The sequence below is a fragment of the Schistocerca gregaria genome, chromosome 1, assembly GCF_023897955.1.
Source record: "Schistocerca gregaria isolate iqSchGreg1 chromosome 1, iqSchGreg1.2, whole genome shotgun sequence".
NCBI lineage: Eukaryota > Metazoa > Arthropoda > Insecta > Orthoptera > Acrididae > Schistocerca > Schistocerca gregaria.
In genome coordinates, this window is record NC_064920.1 from 1,150,339,094 (window position 1) to 1,150,359,829 (window position 20,736).

General features: G+C 42.7%; 1 protein-coding gene across 1 annotated transcript in view; it reads right to left on the reverse strand.

Annotated features, from left to right (window-relative positions):
• LOC126316475 (uncharacterized) overlaps positions 1–18,907 on the reverse strand; it is a 223,209-nt gene extending 204,302 nt beyond the window's left edge. The window contains exon 1 of the mRNA XM_049992757.1: positions 18,618–18,907. Within this exon, the coding sequence (XP_049848714.1) occupies positions 18,618–18,675 (58 nt within the window). The 5' untranslated portion in view covers positions 18,676–18,907. The remainder of the gene's footprint in view (positions 1–18,617) is intronic.
• Between the last annotated feature and the right edge of the window lie 1,829 nt (positions 18,908–20,736).

Here is a 20,736-nt window from a genome sequence, read left to right on the forward strand (position 1 = left end):
ACGTCATTCATGCCTGTGGTGGCGCTCCACACTCAAGAGCTGTAACACCATCAAACCGCTATCGATGTCATCCATTACGCAGGAATATTAAATGGAATATCAAGAAATTAGGAACCTATTATAAATAAGTAGTGAAGCGGAGTATAGGAGATAAAGAAGTAAAAATAATCTGAAACTGAAAAACACAAATTCTTTACAGACGAATGGAAAAGCTGGTAGAAGCTGACCCCGGGGAAGATCAATTTGAATTCCGTAGAAATGTTGGAACATGTGAGGCTATACTGACCCTACGGCTTACCTTATAAGATAGATTAAGGAAAGGCAAACCTACGTTTCTAGCATTTGTAGACTTGAAGAAAGCTTTTGACAATGTTGACTGGGATACTTTCTTTCAAATTCTGAAGGTGGCAGCGGTAAAATACAGGGAGCGAAGGCTATTTACAATTTTTACAGACCAGATGGCAGTTATAAGAGTCGAGGAGCATCAAAGGGAAGCAGTGGTGGGGAAGGGAGTGAGACAGGGTTGTAGCCTCTCCCCGATGTTATTCAATCTGTATATTGAGCAAGCAGTAAAGGAAACAAAAGAAAAATTTGGAGTAGGTATTAAAATCCAGGGAGAAGAAATAAAAAGTTTGAGGTTCGCCGATGACACTGTAATTCTGTCAGAGACAGCAAAGGACTTGGAAGAGCAGTTGAACGGAATGGACAGTGTCTTGAAAGGAGGATATAAGATGAACAAAAGTAAAACGAGGATAATGGAATGTAGTCAAATTAAGTCGGGTGATGCTGAGGGAATTACATCAGGAAATGGGACACTTAAAGTAGTAAAGGAGTTTTGCTCTTTGTGGAGGAAAATAACTGATGATCGTCGAAGTAGAGAGGATATAAAATGTAGACTGACAATGGCAAGGAAAGCATTTCTGAAGAAGAGATATTTGTTAACATCGAGTATAGATTTAAGTGTCAGGAAGTCGTTTCTGAAAGTATTTGTATGGAGTGTAGCCATGTATGGAAATGAAACATGGACAATAAGTAGTTTGGACAAGAAGATAATAGAAGCTTTAGAAATGTGGTGCTACAGAAGAATGTTGAAGATTAGGCGGGTAGACCACGTAACTAATGAAGAGGTATTGAATAGGATTGGGAGAAGAGAAGTTTATGGCACAGCTTGACTAGAAGAAGGGATCGGTTGTAGGACATGTCCTGAGGCATCAAGGGATCAAAAATTTAGCACTGGAGAGCAGCGTGGAGGGCAAAAATCGTAGAGGGAGACCAAGAGATGAATACACTAAGCAGATTTAGAAGGATGTAGTTTGCACTAGGTACTGGGAGATGAAGAAGATTGCATAGGTTAGAGCAGCATGGAGAGCTGCATCAAACCAGTCTCTGGACCGAAGACCACAACAACAAACTGAAGCACGTGCTATTGAAGTTTACCACTCAATGGCAAACGAGTGCAACCAATACTGTATGCAATACTCCAGCAAGTTATGGAATTAGAGCTTTTGTGACGTTCGAAAAAGAGGAGAAGTATAGTGACATAAGTGACGTTGTTAATGCAGGTCGTGAGCCTTGCCTGGATAGCTCAGCCGGTAAGACCATTGCCCGCGGAAGTCGAGGTTCCCAGTGTGAGTTACGGCACTGTAGGCATTTTTAATCTGCCGTGAAGTATCTCTCCCAAGTTATCTGCCGTTATGAATATGACAACGTAAAAATTGAACTGGGAAGTAAAAGGACTTAGAATCAAAGGGAAGAGATTTAACGACCTGAGATTTGCACATGACATCGTACTAATGGCAAACTGTTTTGAAGAACCGTTGACGTTGGTATCGCATGTCATTTGGAAATTCCAGGCAGTGAGACTCAGCATAAACTTTTTTAAAGACAAAAGTTATCTTACTAAATGCAAAACGGAGCAAACGTATAACTCCAAATCACACTTTTCGGCACAGTCAGAGAATACACTTAATTTCGCTACAATTTAAAGAAGACGGGAGACGTAAGATCGGAAATCTTTCGATATATGAACCTAAAAAAAATGACAGACTTTTGGAGTACATTCAGCTGCCTACATGGCCAAAGACGGCAGTAAAATTGTAAAAAAGAAAATAGTTTCTGATCAGTGCGTCCTGCATATACCTTACGGATACGAGACCTGGACACTTTATGAACATTACAGGACATTAACTTAAAACTTTACAGCGAGGCACAGGATTTGCAAGGAAAGACAAAAAGAAGGTTCAAATGGCTCTGAGCACTATGGGACTTAATATCTGAGGTCATCAGTCCCCTAGAGCGTCGAACTACTTAAACCTAACTAACCTAAGGACTTCACACACATTCATGCCAGAGGCAGGATTCGAACCTGCGACAATAGCGGTCGCGCGTTTCCAGAATGAAGCGCCTAGAACCGCTCTTCCACACCGGCCGGTGACAAAAAGAAGGGTCAGAAGACATCAGACCAGTTATCGACGTCAAGGGCGTCCTGGAGAGAACAGCCATTATTAAGTAACATTAGACTGGAGATTTTGCCAGCAAAAATGATGTCGGTTGGTAAAAGCGATTGCGGTATGACGTCCAAGTGACCACGAGAAGAATGTCGGCTGATGGACAGAGACCTACGGTAAATCGCTGTAGTACGTGGACTAAGTATCGTCGAACAACGTTACGCATGGAGGAAGAAGCCGTAGACATACCGAAGCTCAGTATTGGAGAAAGTACACAAATAACTGACAATTAAGATGGTGATGGTGAAGTATCAGCCTCACAGTGTTTACATGAAAAGCACTTTTGTCACTTCTTACGATTAGCCTTTATCTGATCATTTATGTTCGAAAACTCTGAGATACACATTTTACGAAATGTTACTTTGTTTCTTTTGATTTTCGAGCGTCTAAGAGTTCACACATTTATACGAAACAAATAAATTCTCGTAGTTTGTGAAAAATGTTCATAAAAGAAAAGTACACGTCAAAACGTCTTTGTTACGAATATACCAACAAACCAAGAAATTTACTATGCGAAAGTAGTGGAAAAAAGTAAAAGTAAGCCAGTTAATGGTTTTTTTGAGTTACTTCTTACTCGCTGTTGCAAACCTTTCAAAGTGCAGAAAAAGGTGACGTCTCTTCAACTGGCTCGAAGGGAAGAGAGACACTTAACATATGAAAAAAATATGTTGTCTGTTGGACAGGCTATATACTTCTGTTAAGCCAAATAATAAACAGATTACATCTCTAAAGCCATAACATTAGTTATTGGTGCGATTGGACGTATTCTCTTAGAAGTTTATGTTAAATGTGAAATATCCAACGTAGGGCCGGGCGGAATAACCGCGCAGTTTGAGGCGCTATGTCACGGATTGCGCGGCCTCTCCAGCCGGAGGTTCGAGTCCTCCCTCGGTCATGGGTGTGTGTGTTGTTCTTAGCATAAGTTAGTTTAAGTAGTGTGTAAGCCTAGGGATGGATGAGCTCAGCAGTTTGGTCCATTAGGAATTCACACGCTTTTGAACATTATTTCAACGTATAACGTAGGCTTGAATGTCTTCCTCAAGAATATACGTTACGAGCAGACTATTGATTCAATTGTACTCCGACAAAATCAGTTAATGTAGGTAGTTGAGGCCTGGAAACGTTTTGGATCTGCTGGTCTAGAGGTATACCCCGTGTCTGGGAACCAAGAGATGGCGGCATTTACTCTCGATCGGACGACGAGTTATTCAGTCTACTTTTCAACGTTGCCTTCACCTCCCAACGATGTGACGAGTCGCCAGGAAGGACTCCACGTTCAGAATCAATGTTAAGCTGCAGGGCCCCTTTCTCCGGTTGGGTAATTGGTGTATATCAGGTTCACGCAAGTTGTCGAAGTATTGTTCAATTGAAAGACTTGCACCAAGACCATTTATCTACGCGAAATTATTAATATCAAGTACATTGAGGTGGGATAGCGATATAGGCTTACCCAGATGACGGTAATACCACGTGCACAAGGTACAAAGCGACAGTGTATTGACGAGGCTGTCATTTGCACTCTGGTTATTCATGGGAAAGGTTCCCGACGTGATTACGTCCGCACGACAGGAACTAACAGACTTTGAACACAGTACGGTAGTTGGAGCTAGACTCATGGGACATCCCATTTCGGAAATCGTTAGGGAATTTAATATTCCGAGACCTACAGAGTTACGTGTGAGCCGAGAATAACAAATTTCAGGCATTACCTCTCTCTACGGACAATGCAGTAGCTGACGGCCTTCACTTAACGACCGAGAGCAGCGGGGTTTGCGTAGAATTGTCAGTGCTAACAGACAAGCAATACTACGTGAAATAACTGCAGAAATAAGTGTGTGACCTACGACGAAAGTATCAGCTTGGACAGTGCTGCGAAATTTGGCGATAAGATTTACTTTCATTCCAATCGATCCGAAGTGAGGAGGTCCTACAGAATGTAGAACATGTCAGAAAAACAAAAACACTTCGAAAACAAAGAAGCTAATGTATCTTCCAGAGGTTCCATGTAGAATGATTGTCATTTTGCTAACAACCAACATCGCCTACAGCTCATCTCCTGGGCTCGTGACCATAGCGGATGGAGCCTAGACGACTGAATAACCACGGCCTGATCAGATGAATCCCTGTTCCTGTTGCTAAGAGCTCGAGCGTTCGCGTGTAGCTCAGCCCCACGACGCCATGGAGTAAGTTGTCACCAAGGCACTGTGCAAGCTGATAGTGGCTCCATAATGGTATGGGTGTTTACATCTAATGGACTCGATCCTCTGGTTACGTTCGGCTGCTTGGAGACGATTGTCAGCCGTTCATAGCCTTCATATTCCCAAACAGCAATGGAATATTTGTGAATGACAATGCGCCGTGTAAGTGGTGCACAGTTGTCCGCAGTTGGTTTGGATGATTTTGCCACCCACACCGCTCCACATGAATCCCATCGAATGTTTGTAGTACGTAACTGACATGTCTGCTCGTGCACAATATCCTGAACTGGCAATACTTTCGCAATTATAGACACCTATATGGACAGTACGGCTCAGTGTTTCTACAAGGGGTTTCCAACTACTTGTTAAGTCCGTGGAACATCGACCTGCTACACTACGTCAGGCAAAAGGAGGACCGACATTATATTACCAAGTTTTCCATGATTTTTGTCTGCTCATTGTAGATATGGATAGAAACACGGTACTCCTGAATACTAGGTTTCAAATTCTACCGTACTATATAACTATTTGTACATTATCAGTTGGTATCCTACACGTTTCCATTAAAGAAGATGATGCCTGAGTAATACATGTCCAGGAACATGTTGAAACACCAGAAAAGACTAGCTGTGGAACGAACTATGCCAAGTAGTGTTCCTTGCGATGTGTGTTTGGGTTATGCTCCAACAGTGCAGTTGTGGACATCGGTCAGTACTCCCGTCATTGAGCATAGATAGTGTCATACATCATTAAGATAAGAGATTTTTCTTTAACTCTCTCCATAATTGTTCCGTTTCTTCTTCTGTTTCACTTGAGAATTTGTGAAATCATTCCTTCTTTACGCCAGATATAGTTTCCTTTCTGCCTTCCTTCAGACCAGCAAGTACGCCCCGATAACTGAGTGGTCAGCGCGGCTGTCTGTGACGCCAAGGAGCCCGGGTTCGATTCCCGGTTCGATCGGAGATTTTCTCCGCTCAGGAAATGGGTGCTGTGTTTTCCCCATTATCATTTCATCATCATCAATGGAAGGCAACGCGAAATCACCACTGGAATCACTTCACTAGAAGGTCATGCGGTGGACCTCTCTGACGAGGCTTCCCCCATGACAAGACCTGCCGTAAGGCGGAACAAGTTTTTCACACCTGCAAGCTCTGTCTATTTGAAATCTCGATCCCAAACACAGATCACCACGTTGTCAAAAAACATAATGATATGTGAAGACAACATCTCAGGTTTCATAATTTAGCTCGTTAGTTTAGGCGAATAATTAGGTGAAGGACTGCGGTTTCCAGTCTAACAGGTGGCTTCTGGATGAAAGCATTGTGTACATTTCTTTTTGTACTGGTTTATTCTGGCGGCAGCTAAGCACGATACTGGACAAGTTATCGTATAGCTCTGTCAGTGAAACAAAATCATCGATATAGCAACAATTTTAAGACAAATGTGAGCACTTATATGTATATGACGACGTCTATAAGATGCACAGAATACCTGGTTGCTGCGTAAGTTCGAAGGGTTTTTGTTTTGCATATTGATTCCGTTTTAACTGGGTTTATGTATCGACTGTCATTCTTTATTTGTAGGTCGCTGTTGCTGTTTAAGTGTACGTATTATTTTCTTATTTAGGGATAATGATTGGAGTTTTGGACGCTAGAAAACCGAGTTCCAAACAGAGAAATCGAAACATTTCCGACATATTCATCGTTTGTGTTAGATAGAGGGGTTACGCCAGTGGAGGCAGCATAGACGTTTGGGCTGTATATGGGAAAAATGCTATTAGACAGAGTACGGGAAGAAAATGGTTTTCTCATTTTAAGGAGGATCGTTTTGACATAAGTCACTCTCCACGTTTAGGAAGACCTTAGAAATTTTATGAAGATCGTTTAAACGCACTAATCTGCAATGATTCAGGTCAATGTACACGAGAACTGGCAGATGTGATGAACTGTGATCATTCCACCAAGGTGCGACATTTGCAGGCAATGAGGAAGGCTCAGAAATCTGGTGTGTGGGTAACGCGAGACCATTCCTATCCCGTATTGTGTCTTTATGCTGCCATAAGGAGCAGAAAGGAATGGTTCAGCCAAAACAAAGAAGCAACTCCCTGTGCAAAGATCTGTGCACATCCATACAAGATAATGTTATGCATCTGATGGAACAGTGGCAGTGTGGTGTACTACGAAATTCTTGCCATAGATGTAACCATCACTAATGATGAAACTCCCTGGCAAATTAAAACTGAGTGTCAGACCGAGACTCAAACTCGAGACCTTTGCCTTTCGCGGTCAAGTGCTTTACCATCTGAGCTACCCAATCACGACTCACGCCCGGTACTCAGCTTTACTTCTGCCAGTATCTCACAGCTTTGCAGTCATGCTTGGGTAGCTCTGATGGTAGAGCACTTGCCTGTGAAAAGCAAAGCTCTCGAATTCGAGTCTCGGTCTGGCACACAGTTTTAATCTGACACGAAGTTTCATATCAGCTCACACTCCGCTGCAGAGTGAAAATTTCATTCTAGAAACATCCTCCAGGCTGTGGCTAAGCCATGTCTCCGCAATATCCTTTCTTCCAGGAGTGCTAGTTCATCTAGGTTCGCGGGAGAGCTTCTGTGAAATTTGAAAAGTAGGAGACGAGGTACTGGCAGAAGTACAGCTGTGAGGACGGGGCGTGAGTCGTGCCTTGGGTAGCTCAGATGGTAGAGCACTTGCCCGCAAAAGGCAAAGGTCCCGATTTCGAGTCTCGGTCAGGCACACAGTTTTAATCTGCCAGGAAGTTTCATACCAGCGGACACTCCCTTGCAGAGTGAAAATCTCATTCTGGAAACATCCCCCAGGCTGTGGCTAAGCCGTGTCTCCGCAATATCCTTTCTTCCAGGAGTGACAGTTAAGCTAGGTCCGCAGGATAGCTTCTGTGAAATTTGAAAAGTAGGAGACGAGGTACTGGCAGAAGAACAGCTGTGAGGACGGGGCGTGAGTCGTGCCTTGGGTAGCTCAGATGGTAGAGCACTTGCTCGCGAAAGGCAAAGGTCCCGATTTCGAGTCTCGGTCCGGCACACAGTTTTAATGTGCCAGGAAGTTTCATACCAGCGCACACTCCCCTGCAGAGTGAAAATCTCATTCTGGAAACATCCTCCAGGCTGTGGCTAAGCCGTGTCTCCGCAATATCCTTTCTTCCAGGAGTGACAGTTCAGCTAGGTCCACAGGATAGCTTCTGTGAAATTTGAAAAGTAGGAGACGAGGTACTGGCAGAAGTACAGCTGTGAGGATGGGGCATGAGTCGTGCCTTGGGTAGCTCAGATGGTAGAGCACTTGCCCGCGAAAGGCAAAGTTCCCGATTTTGAGTCTCGGTCCGGCACACAGTTTGCCAGGAAGTTTCATATCAGCGCACACTCAGCTGCAGAGTGAAAACCTCATTCGGGATTACTAATGATATTTACTGTCAATGACTAATATGTCTCACAGACGCAATACAGGAACAACGAGCGGGAAGATTCAATGAAGCGTTGACACTCCGCGATAAAGCTCCCCTCCCTCCCTCCCTCCTCCCCCCTCATTCTACTACACTGACAAAATACTCTGTGCAGGAGCTGGGTTTGAAAGACATTCCGTAACCACCTTATTCACCTTCTACGCTCTCTGCCGGACAGCTTCAAGATAGTTATATGCGCTCTGAACGTGACCTGACGACTTCTTCACCTCAAAACCATGTGCTTTCTAAACTTGCGGAATTGAAAAGAAGATACATTATCGACGACTAAAGATTCCTTTTTATGTATATCTGTTGTGTTTATTAACCTTATGGAAAGAAGCTACGGACATATGTACCTACCAAATAATATTCAGCAGGAATGAATTGATTATTCATGAGCTGTTGCACCCCAGTTCAAGTAGGTGCCTATGTTTACCAGACAGCAAGTGGAAGCTGTCGTTCCAAGAGGACAACAAAGAAATATTGACTTACGATGCCAAAGGAAGGAATTTATTTTCCCCCAAATAACCATAACGGTTGCGTTTACCAGCGCTCCTGTATGTAAACACAATCAAAACGGTTCAAATGGCTCTCAGCACTATGGGACTTAACTTCCAAGGTCATCAGCCCCCTAGAACTACTTAAACCTAACTAACCGGATGAGATCACACACAACCATGCCCGAAGCAGGATTCGAACCTGCGCCCGTAGTGGTTGCGCTGTTCCAGACTGTAGCGCCTAGAACCGCTCGGCCACACAGGCCGGCTAAACACAATCACAACGCTGTCGTACATTCACAACTCACTAGCGTACCCTCACAAGCCGAACTGAAAATGGAAAAGAAGGGGTGGGGAGGATGGCGGGAGACACAGGAGGCATGGACTCGCCTGCTCTTGGATATGATCTCTTTCATCCCGACGATGAAATCGTTTTCACAGTTAAGGGCAGTTCCCGTAAAAACCAGTTATATAACACAGACGCTGACGCTAAAGGTAGCTGCAAGTAATTAGTTTATGGACGGAGCGAGAGACAAGAAATCAGAAGAACACGGAGAATAATCGCTCGCAGTTCTCCCTTTATTAATTTTCGCACAGAAACGACGAGGCGGTAAGTAGTAAGGACTTTCTGGACTGTACCGAGCGTAGAAATGTGTCACTGTGTTGGAGAAAAGGATTTTATTGTGCACGATAGAGAGCGAGATTTCCAGCAGAAAAGTGGGCCAGTATTATCAAGACCGAGAGGAAATTGCCTCTCTGCACAATTACAGCAAAAGGAGAATGCAACTAAGAGAGGGAGCATCGGAAGTAAACGGCACTAGACACAATTTTGTTGAGAGCCCGGACGACAGGCGAAAAGAAGATAGAAAAGAAAGTTCAATCCACGATCGGTACAGCAGAAATGGGACAAGCTGCTAAAACTTTCAATAGAGTTCTTGTAGTATAATCTTAAAATGAAATCAGCAGCCGGCCGCGGTGGTCGTGCGGTTCTAGCGCTGCAGTCCGGAACAGCGGGACTTCTACGGTCGCAGGTTCGAATCCTGCCTCGCGCATGGATGTGTGTGATGTCCTTAGGTTAGTTAGGTTTAAGTAGTTCTATGTTCTAGGGGACTGATGATCTCAGCAGTTACGTCCCATAGTGCTGATGACCTAAGATGTTAAGTCCTATAGTGCTCAGAACCATTTTTTTTTTTAAATCAGTGAACAACGTCGACGGAAAATGAAATACACTTTCTGCCGAATAAAGGGATCGTTTGCAACTAGTTATTTAAGTACTACTTGTGAAATATTTACACGTTTTCTCACAACGAGCTATGCTGCAATGGATTTAAGACACAGAACTCTTCATTGCCATTAGCTGGGTTGAATCTCCCAATGGTCCCACTGACGTTGTACATGACTGACAATTCGTACAGTACAACAGGTGTTTAAATACAGGTGTTAAGACTATTATACTGTAAAAATTAATGAATAGTCCAATTGGCCAAACCAGCTGTATTTCATTAACTCGATCAGAGACTCCACTTTAAGGTTCATATTCTGGTGTATATCAATGAATGTCATATGGTATCTTCCGCAGTTCGTGGTCTAGGGGCTAGCTTTGCTCACACTGGATCACGGTGTCGCGGGTTCGATTCCCGGCGGGATTGGGGATTTTCTCTGGCCGGGGACTGGGTGTTTGTGTTGTTCTCATCATTTCCTCCTCCTCATCACCATCATTCCTGAGAGTGGCTGGATTGGACTTTGTAAAAAAAATAGGACTGTGAAAAAATTGGGACTTTGAACTATGCTGATGACCACGAAGCTGAGCGCCTCTCAAACCAGACATCATCATCATCATGTCATATGGTATACGGAGAAGCTACAGACTGCCACAGAGGAGCAACGTGGCTAGGAAAAGTTCTCAGCCCTCTCCAGCTGATAAAAATATCAAGTATGAATATGATGTTTGTGTTATGATCACGAATGGTCATCACTTTACCAATAAAAATATGTTACTGTCGGCCTATGTCTAGCAACGACATTGCCACTCACAAGTGTTATCCACCGGCCGGAGTGGCCGAGCGGTTCTACGCGCTGCAGTCTGGAACCGCGCAGCTGCTACGGTTGCAGGTTCGAATCCTGCCTCGGGCATGGATGTGTGTGGTGTCCTTAGGTTGGTTAGGTTTAAGTAGTTCTAAGTTCTAGGGGACTGATGATCTCGGCAGTTACGTCCCATAGTGCTCACAGCCATTTGAACCACTTTTGAAATGTTATCCAGGAAAGTATTGGGTCCAAAATTCGACACCGTAATGTATGTTTGTCGCCAACATAGCAGCTGACAACAGAAGTTACGAGCGTCCAGTGTGCTTCGAACCATTTGTGGTGGCTGCTGCACGGATACTAAGACCTTTCAGGAAAATGAAGGAACGTAGACAACGCGGAAGATAAAAGAAACGCTTTGCTAGTTCACTGCTGAGGAACTTCGGTCACCACGCGATCTGTTGGACTCGACTGTCTGTAACGTTCTTTCTCGTGGAGACCGCTATAGTGTAACTCCCGTGTGATTCCCACAATAACAACGCGACGTATACTATCCTTTGTTCTTGAGCTACTTCACAAATCCTTCGTCTGTGAAGAGATTTCTTTGGGTCTACGAAAAATAATTTTAAGCCAATTTGGTGCTGTTTTGCCAAAAAATGTCGACGACATAAAGAGTATTGCAGTTTCTGTACAGCACTATATCCGGACAGCGACCATGGCGTATGGATCTCTAGGATGTAGATTGACAAGTACCCAGCAGCACGATATCTGTATGAAAAATCGTGATGATAACATCTCATTTGTTTCGTTCCATTAACTCTGAAAATAATTTCTTACGAAATTTCCTGTGCATTAGTGTGCAGACAGAACTGTCAAACAGGGTGGTATCAGTTAAAAGTTTCAAATACGGGATAATAAATTGCCTACAAAGTTATGGGGAGTTTTTGAATAATGAGAAAGCCTAAGTTTCAATGTTCCGTCGATGTATGGATCGTTACTGACAACGCAAGTAAACAGGTAGGAAAAGGAAGTGGGAAAGAAATCACTTGTTGCGGAACAGCTCAGGCAGTCGCCTGAAGTGTGTCAGGGAAACAAAAAAAAAGATACATATGGAAAGCTTGAAAGAAGTCGTTTTCCTGATTTAGTATGAAAAGTAGCTGATATTTATGTGTAATGCCATGGTTCTGGTTCTGACGATTATTATTCTCATGTGTACAGGCTTATCTGGACAACAATGCTAACAATGTATTTAACATAATTTGCAGTAATATACATCAGGAGTAGTCAACTTTGTTTCCTACCGCCCACTTTCGAATCCTCGTTAACAGCAAAATTTCCATACCTCCTAATGGGTCCACAATAATGGTGATTTATAAACTAGGGAAGTAACTTCACTTTACAAAAATTATGAATCGAACTTATACGAAGCTAAAGCGTATAATACTAGTTATTTGCGAAATACTTTATGACAAATTGTTACGGAAACGTGATTAAAATGGTTTTAAAACCAATACCGTGAAAGCTGTAGTGCTTGCTAGTCGGCGGTGGGGAACAGATTGGCTACCACTGATGGACACCATTTTAAGCTTTCCAGTACGTCTTTATGATGTAGCATAATCGTGGTACAACATAAACAGTGTCTCGTAATTGGTGGTGAAAGCTGAGTGACATGAGTGTAAATATACAACAGAAGCAAAAACTTTCAAGTTAACAGGGATCTGCAAACGAGGCGTTTTTGAGACAGAGGTCAATGTGTGTTTATGAGTCACCACTGACTGCCACATTTGGTTCAAATTGCAGCCATGCCTTACCTTATCAAGATATACAATAGTGCTTCAGCGGGCTACAAATTACAATTTTCGCACACTCGTACTGTTCAGAGAGCTGCTCTAGCATCTGAATGCAAAACTGTACTCGTCTGTGTGTGCTTTCAAACACCCCACGGATCATCCCGTGAATCAGCTCCTGTTGTTCAACGTAATCAACGCCAGTTCTGACAGCATCACCTCTGACATGACATCAAACAAAAAAATCCATAGGATACACATTGTAATGACTCTTACCTCATCAGATTTTCGTAATTCAAGAGAAATGTTCGAAACTTTATCGGATACACATTGTAATGACTCTTACCTCATCACTTTTTCGTAATTCAACAGAAATGTTCGAGACTTTATAAATTGCTGCTTAACTGAAGTTAATTATTATACTTAAATTATATATTCCACATCTAAAGATAATTTTGTACATATCTGATCACCAAAATATTATTTCTGTAATAAATTAATTTTGTTTTTCATGTCGATACAGTTAGCAACATCGATCTTGAACCAGGAACATTAGTAATGACAACTATTAAATTAAATTTCTGATTTCATTCTTAATTGAGTTAATTTACTATCAATAATGCAATCGACTATTATAAAAACACAGGAAGGTGATAGTTATTATATTGTCAAAATTTGCAGCCTCAATTAAAAATTATTAGGCATATTAAATTTATATAATTAATTATTACCGTAAAAACTATGTAAATTATACTTGCAAAATAATTTCAGTGAAGACAATCATAAGAAAAGTAATTTGTACTACATCCTGTTCTAGAAGGGTGTGAAAGCTATGTAAGTAGTATTCAAAGAAATTTTAGGCGCCAGACGCGCCAAAATAGTTTCAATTGTTGTCGATATTGGTCAGTGTAACTATCAAGTTTTATGTGTTGTATCGGGCGAGGTGGCGCAGTTGTTAGCACAATCGACTCGGATTCGGGAGGACGACGGTTCAAACCCGCGTCTGGCTATCCTGATTTAGGTTTTCCGTGATTTCCTTAAATCGCTTAGGGCAAATTCCGGTATGATTCCTTTGAAAAACGGCACTGCTGATTTCATTCCCCATCCATCCCTAATCCAAATTTGTGCTCCATCTTTGGCCAGCCGCGGTGGTCTCGCGGTTCTAGGCGCGCAGTCCGGAACCGTGCGACTGCTACGGTCGCAGGTTCGAATCCTGCCTCGGGCATGGATGTGTGTGATGTCCTTAGGTTAGTTAGGTTTAAGTAGTTCTAAGTTCTAGGGGACTGATAATCACAGCAGTTGAGTCCCATAGTGCTCAGAGCCATTTGAACCATTTTTTGCTCCATCTCTAATGACCTGCACACATCTCTGCACACTTATGAACATTTCGAAAGTAAGGAATAAGAAACACTAAATCGTCTTCGAGGACAAGAGACAGGCCTTGCTATAGACCTAGCCATCGTATACATTATTGGCGCGTTAATTATCTTCTTACATCGGTAGCAATATTTGCCGAAACCTCACTATGCCATCTACCACTTTCCTCTGGAATGTTCTATGATTAAAATGTGAACCCAGATAAGTAGGGACATAGAGTTCATATTTCAGATGTATTTGAACTAACTAAGACTAATGATTGTTCGTAACGACACATACGCAGTTATCTCCTAAACAGCTAATTTGGCGACTTGTAGTTACTAGAAAGTTTACACTTCGACTATCGCATCCTTTCATCTACGCTAGTTCTCACTGTAAATATGATAAACCATTTATCTCTTTTTCTTATCCTCTTAATTGTATATCAGTAAACCCCTGATTTTTTAAATAATCGAATTCCGTTGTATAAACAGACATCTGGTTACAAATGGGTTAGTGTGTTAAATGTGCATTAAGCATACAAGCTAGAAAAAGTTTAGGAAAGGTTTAAAATTGTGCATCAAGCTTGACGGTAATAGGTAAGTCTTCTTTTTATGAAATAGTGGATGAATACAATCTGGGTTATTTTGCGCAGCAGTTTAAGTAAAAGCTCGTTTAGCATGAATCTCAACGTTTATGACGTCGTATCTCTTCATCTAAGTGTCGTACAATGATATAATTTTGGACGTAGATTCGGTGATACATGTAGGTACTGTGCGCAGAGTGCTTTGCGAAAAGAAGTATTAAGTGAAAATGTCATGCCTGATGTTGAAGTTTTCCTGCGCTCCTTTTTAAAGAAAAACTTAATGTTTATGACTTGTGAACTATGTGTCGTACGGTGATGTAATTTGCAAGAACATTAGGTGATGTATGTAGATCTAGCTGCATAGTGTGCTACGAATAGAAGTAATGAAGAAGTAATAAACTATAACCTCATGCCTGTTTTTCCAGCCATTTCAAGCAACCGTTAGTTTCTCAAGCATGTAATTGTTTCTCCTGAACTATGTGCTGTACAATGACATTATTTTGTCGTTATATTAAGTGATGTATGAGGATACTAAGTGCAAACTGTTGTGAATGGAGTTAGTAGTAAAGAAGTAATAAATTAAATCGCCTGATCTTTCCGTTTTACTGCATGAACGACGGAAAATTAGTATGAGATAAACTTCTTTCGTTTCGTCTTTTGCTGGTGGACGAGTGGAGCAGTTGAGCGGATATCAGCGAGAAAAAGTTTGTAGAGTTGGCTGGAAGTCGCTAAGTGCTTTCATTCTCAAAAGCGGTAAATATAAAGTCCGGACATTTGCAAGCCGTCAATTACCTTGCCTCGAAACAAACACACATTTTCTAACTGTTATACTTGTCTTATTGTGTTATATTCTTAACTTACGGTTACACGTCTCCATAGACAGTTTATTAAAATACTTTAAATTTTTATATTTCGTCAATAGCTACGCGAAATATTGAAAGTAAAATATTTGATGCCCCTGAAAGCCGTCAGATAGCCAACCTACAACTCCCTCAGAGTACCGTACCCCAGGTTGCGAGACATTCGTTTTGTAGTATAGACTGTGTCTTTGACTGCTAGATAAGGGAAAAATAATCAAGAACTATTGGCAGCAGTATACAGCCTCTTGATGGTATATGTGAAACGACACAGTTGTTGAAGCACAGCTTAATAGATTTTCCTACATGTTGCTGTTTATATTAGCAGTCGTAATCAAGCTACATTAGACAGCAATTCTGTTAAAACGCTTGTAGCACTCTACGATCCAAGCGGCATTGTGGAACGAAGAACGTATAATAGTGTTTTTAATAAAAATACAGAACGACCGTTGTAGCCGTGGGAACAACCAAAACAGATGAGAATTTCTGTATGTAGAATGAAGAAAGTACGTCCACCACGAGGATTTTGTCAAAACATTAAAATACAGGGTTTCCTTTGTACCAGAGACCCCTAGTTGCTAACACTTGGTTTTTTTCTGTACTACCAAACAATTTCGGTCTATGGCCTTTCTCAAACGCCCTGCAAAAAAAGTTTGTACCTAAACAGTGTTCGTAGTTCAGTATATCAATTACCAGCTGGCGCTAAACAGAACACAATTTATACGGAAGATGAAAAAGAGACAGATGGAAAAAAGCTAGTAACCTGTTTACTATTTCAAAAGTAATCGCCATAAACATTAATACATTTATGAAGCCCTGAAACAAGACGGTCAATGTATTCAAGTAAAATTGTTTGCAGCTTCCAACGAGGCTATGATTGTACCCTGGAGTGCATCTCTTTGTCCGAAGCAAGTCGACGGGTACAATGTATTTCTTCAGGGCTTCTAAATCATAGAAACTGCTTGGGGAGAGATCAGGACTGTACGGAGCATATGTACGGGGTTCCCAGCGAAACGTCTGCAGCACAGTTGAAACAACTTTGGAGGCATTTGGGCGGGCATTATCCTCCAACCTAATGATGCCTTCCGTCAACCCACCGCTCACTGACGTTCTCGAAAACGGTGCCACAATCAAGACACGGTGGTACGTCGACACACTGCAAAAATCTGAGCACGTTGTAAAGTCTAAACGCCCAGGGCGGCATCATTTTGTGCAGAATAACGCCCACCCACATGTTACCAGGGCTGGTTCGACTACGCTGCAGACGTTTCACTGCGAAGCCCTACGCATCCTATATACAGTACCGATCGCTCTTCATATGCTTTCGATTTCTGGAACTTTGAAGGAAGACGTTCGTGGCCGTCGGTTTGCCTCGGACAAAGAGGACCACACGTGGGTAACCATGGTTCCGTAGGTAACCGCAAACAATTTTCCGTGAGAGCACTGACCACCTTGTCTCACAGTGGGACAAATGTATAAAGAGTTCCGGTAATTATTTTTGAAGTAACAGTTTATTTACCTTTATTCCATGCGCGTCATTTTCATTTGACTGCCACTTATATGTTGGTTGCGGCAACTTACTGCATATATTTCTTGGCTGTAGAGTCATAAGAAATCTGTGGTGCTATGTTACTGCACGTAGCAAAAGTTGTGTGTTGTTTAGTCCGTGTTTTAGACTACCTGACAAGTGCTGTAGTGAAGACATGATATTGTTCTTATGAAAACGGTTTAGCGCGGTACTTGATACTGCTATTGTACAGAAAATAAATGAAAAATTGACAGTAAGGTAGGTCATCACAGTTCTCTTGGACTCGAGGAAGGTAGTATATCTTGTCGATCAGAGGGAGGTTTGAAATCCACATTCCACACGGGTGTGAGTCTGGTCTCTCTTCTACAGTGTCATATTGCTAGGCTACCTGTGAACTGGACTATTGCTACAGTTCGTCGTCAGTTTGTGGTTATGATTGCGACGTTTCCAACGGCTCTCTACTCATTATCTACAGTTTGAATTGCTGACATTCTGTATTCCATTAATCAGCTCATACACCATCTAAATATGATAATTTGATCGTACTCTGTCGAAAATAGACCTTTTAAGGCCGTTGCCGTGTAAAAATAGACATTAATTCTTACAAAAATTAAAAACAGTGACTAATGAACGTTAATAACGCCGTTCCGGTTTACAATTGGTAGGTTCATTTCCGAAGGGCTGTTGACCTTTAAAATTACTCCGTTCATGTTGTACACGCGATTTTTGCAGTTTGTGAAAGTTCCTTGCTCACATTACTCATAATTAATGATAATACAATGTATATTGCATATACTGAAACTCTAATGCTTTGCGAACTTTCAAACATTTTTGTACGTATTGTAACTTCTCAGCCAGACACATTGTTTGGCAGTGTTTCGTCTTTGTAAATTGCCATCTTGGTACGTAAATAACCTTGTGGTAACAATATTTAGGTGCTTGTAAATGGTGATCTGCACTGTACGTATCATGAAATTTCTGGAAAGTTTTGAACGTTTATTGCTATTCCGCACAGTATGTTATTACTCAAAAACAGTCAACAGTGATATAAAAAGTGGAAAGAGTTTCGTTCCGAGAATGTAAAACTCTCGTATTATCTTCTAAAGTTGTTTTCATTGTTTTAATCCATCGTCGGGTGCAATTACACTAAAATCAGCATTTTCACGCGTTTCTTAGATTTATGTTTTATTTTTATTTTTTTCTCCTGTTAGGCAACCCACCGCCTCAAAGAACTTAGGCCAAGAGAAACAGCCATCATGGTATAAGTCAGATGTAGGTTTAAACGTAAACGGCCGTCTGATGATCAACCAGTTTCCAACGAAACCAGTAACGTCGCTTTTTCATAAGTAGTATTATGATTGTAGTTTTTTATTGAGTTTTGTGTCGATAATTTAGCTGATTTAACTATTCGATACTGAATATATGCTTTGTTTTAATTAATGGTTAGGTTCAATTACAGTAACGTAATTACTTTTTTTCCATCGTTTTCTGTTGTAGGGCACCACCACAAGGAACCTGCACCACAGCAAAAAACGGTCAACACTCCATTAGATAAATGGAATTTCAAACGTGAACAGCGGTCTGACGATGAATCTGTCGGTTTGAAACCATTAAAGGCATTATCTGCTCTGAATGAATTGCATCATTAACAGTGGTTCATTTCTGTTTTAACCTGTATAGGTAATTCAATTGATTCAACAATCAAAGTTTACTTTCAGCACGTTTTAGTCATTTTTCATACGTCCCTGTACGTTTGCAGCTGCAGAGGATAGAGGTACCCTCCGGTGCACTTGACAGCCAGAAGTTCTTACCTTGCAGCGCGGCGAGCAGTATTACTGCCGTGACGATCGGTGGCAGCATGGGTCCCATCACGACCTTCGCTCACATTCCTCGACTTCTTCGGCTCCTCTGCGTCTGGCGCCACGCGTCCAAACTGGCCGCCCCCGAAATCTGCGCCGGTCCGCTGCTCACGGGTTTTTCCCGTCCCACTCGCGGAAGCCCGCCGCCGCCGCCGCCTGACCGTAGGCGTCGGTCGCTGGCTCCACTGGGCGACGTCGACGTCACGCCTGCTCGCGACGGCGTCCGCACCGACACTGGCGGCGCTGCCCCCACGCAGTCTGCCGCCTCGACGCCGCCGGAGGCGCAAACGCGCATGCGCGACGCTCTCCCCACCACTCGGCTCCCCCCCCCCCCCCCCCTGTAGCAAGCCCCTACTCTCTAGCGTTTCTGCTTGCTATACTTGACAAGTAGTCTGTTATCTGACAGTTGCAGCAACTGTCTCAAAGAGGCATTTGGCATCCAACAGCTGGTGTGGTGAGAACCAGTTAAACAATTCCACACCGGCGTTGGGAATTGTGTTTCTCGCTATGGGGCGGTGTGCGTGTTCATGCTTCCCTTCATTTGACAGCGCCGCTTTTCTTGTTTATCACCGTGCCCCAAGGGTCATAGTCAAATTATTATTTTAATACACTGAACTTTTATTTTGACAATACCGTAAGTACTACCTTTTAAAACAACAGGAGATGACACAAAATTATTTTACACTCTGCAGCGGAGTGTGCGATGATATGAAAGTTCCTGGCAGATTAAAACTGTGTGCCGGACCGAGACTCGACCTCTGGACCTTTGCCTTTAGCTGTACCAACTTTTTTTTTTTTTTAATCTCAGTTTGTTCGTTGAATCTGAGCGTTGCGGACGTCGTAAGACACCCATTTAAGACCGTTGTTGATCTATTAACTCAGTTTTTTTATTACAGAGGGCAACTAACCCTCTGACCGAACACGCTGAGCTACCGTGCTGGCTATCAACTGAGCTACCCAAGCACGACTCACGCCCCGTCGTCAAAGCTAAAGTTTTGAAGGTAGGAGACGAGGTACTGGTAGAAGTAAAGCTTTGAGGACGGGGTGTGAGTCGTGATTGGGTAGCTCAGTTGGTAGAGCACTTACCCGCGAAAGGCAAAGGTCCCAAGTTCGAGTCTCGGTCCGGCACTCAGTTTTAATCTGCCAGGAAGTGTTATGAGGCATCTCATTTACTCAGAAGTACTCTCACTGAAGGGTCACACGATGTTGTAATCATAGGTGTTCGTTGCACCTGGATGATAGGTAGTACATGTTTATTATGTGTCTTGTAGCATAAATGGCAGAGTCGAGAATGAGCCAGCGGTAGCATATGCCGCCCAATGGGAGGATCTAGCACGAGCCGATGGGAGGATGTAGTGTGAGCCGCTAACGACACATGCCGCCATGGAAGTGTTAAAGCCCTAGGGACAAAATCTGTCGCTCGGCGCACGATGCTGAGAGGGTTGCCAGGGGTGCAACAGCTATAAGGTTCCTATGTGGGACGGATCACAATCAGTAGTGGCCATCTTGGACTCGAATGGAGCACAAGGGATGCAAAGTGCCAGATTTGTATACATTAAGCATCAAAATTTGTAGCTAAGCCTGACCCAAATGAACACGAACGAGGGAAAAATGATAAATCATTTGTGTGCAAAAATGTTCTCAAACCGGACCTCAGTGAACTGCTGGAATAAAGCAATCATGGGTGTACGCTGCAGATTCCTCGACGTCCGCCATAGGGTGGCGGGTTTTGTGTTCCGCTGAGCAGGTCAGGAGTCCGCTACACGCAGGAGGGGACTATGTGGGTAGCAGGGACTGCGTGGCGTAGACTGGGCGGTTTTTTAGGTTAGAGAGTCTCGCGGAAACACAAAAAGGCTTCAGCTTCAAAGGGTTCAGGCCGAACACAGGCAGAACGTAGATGCAGGAACCATAGGTAATACAGTTGCAAACTGTCGTAGCTGTGATGGGAAAGTACCAGGGCTCCAAGCGCTGACAGAGAGCACTGATGCTTAAGTAGGTATAGGTAATGAAATGTGGCTAAAGCAGGATAAAAGTTCAGCCGAAATTTTTGCGAAGAGCTTAACAGTCTTCC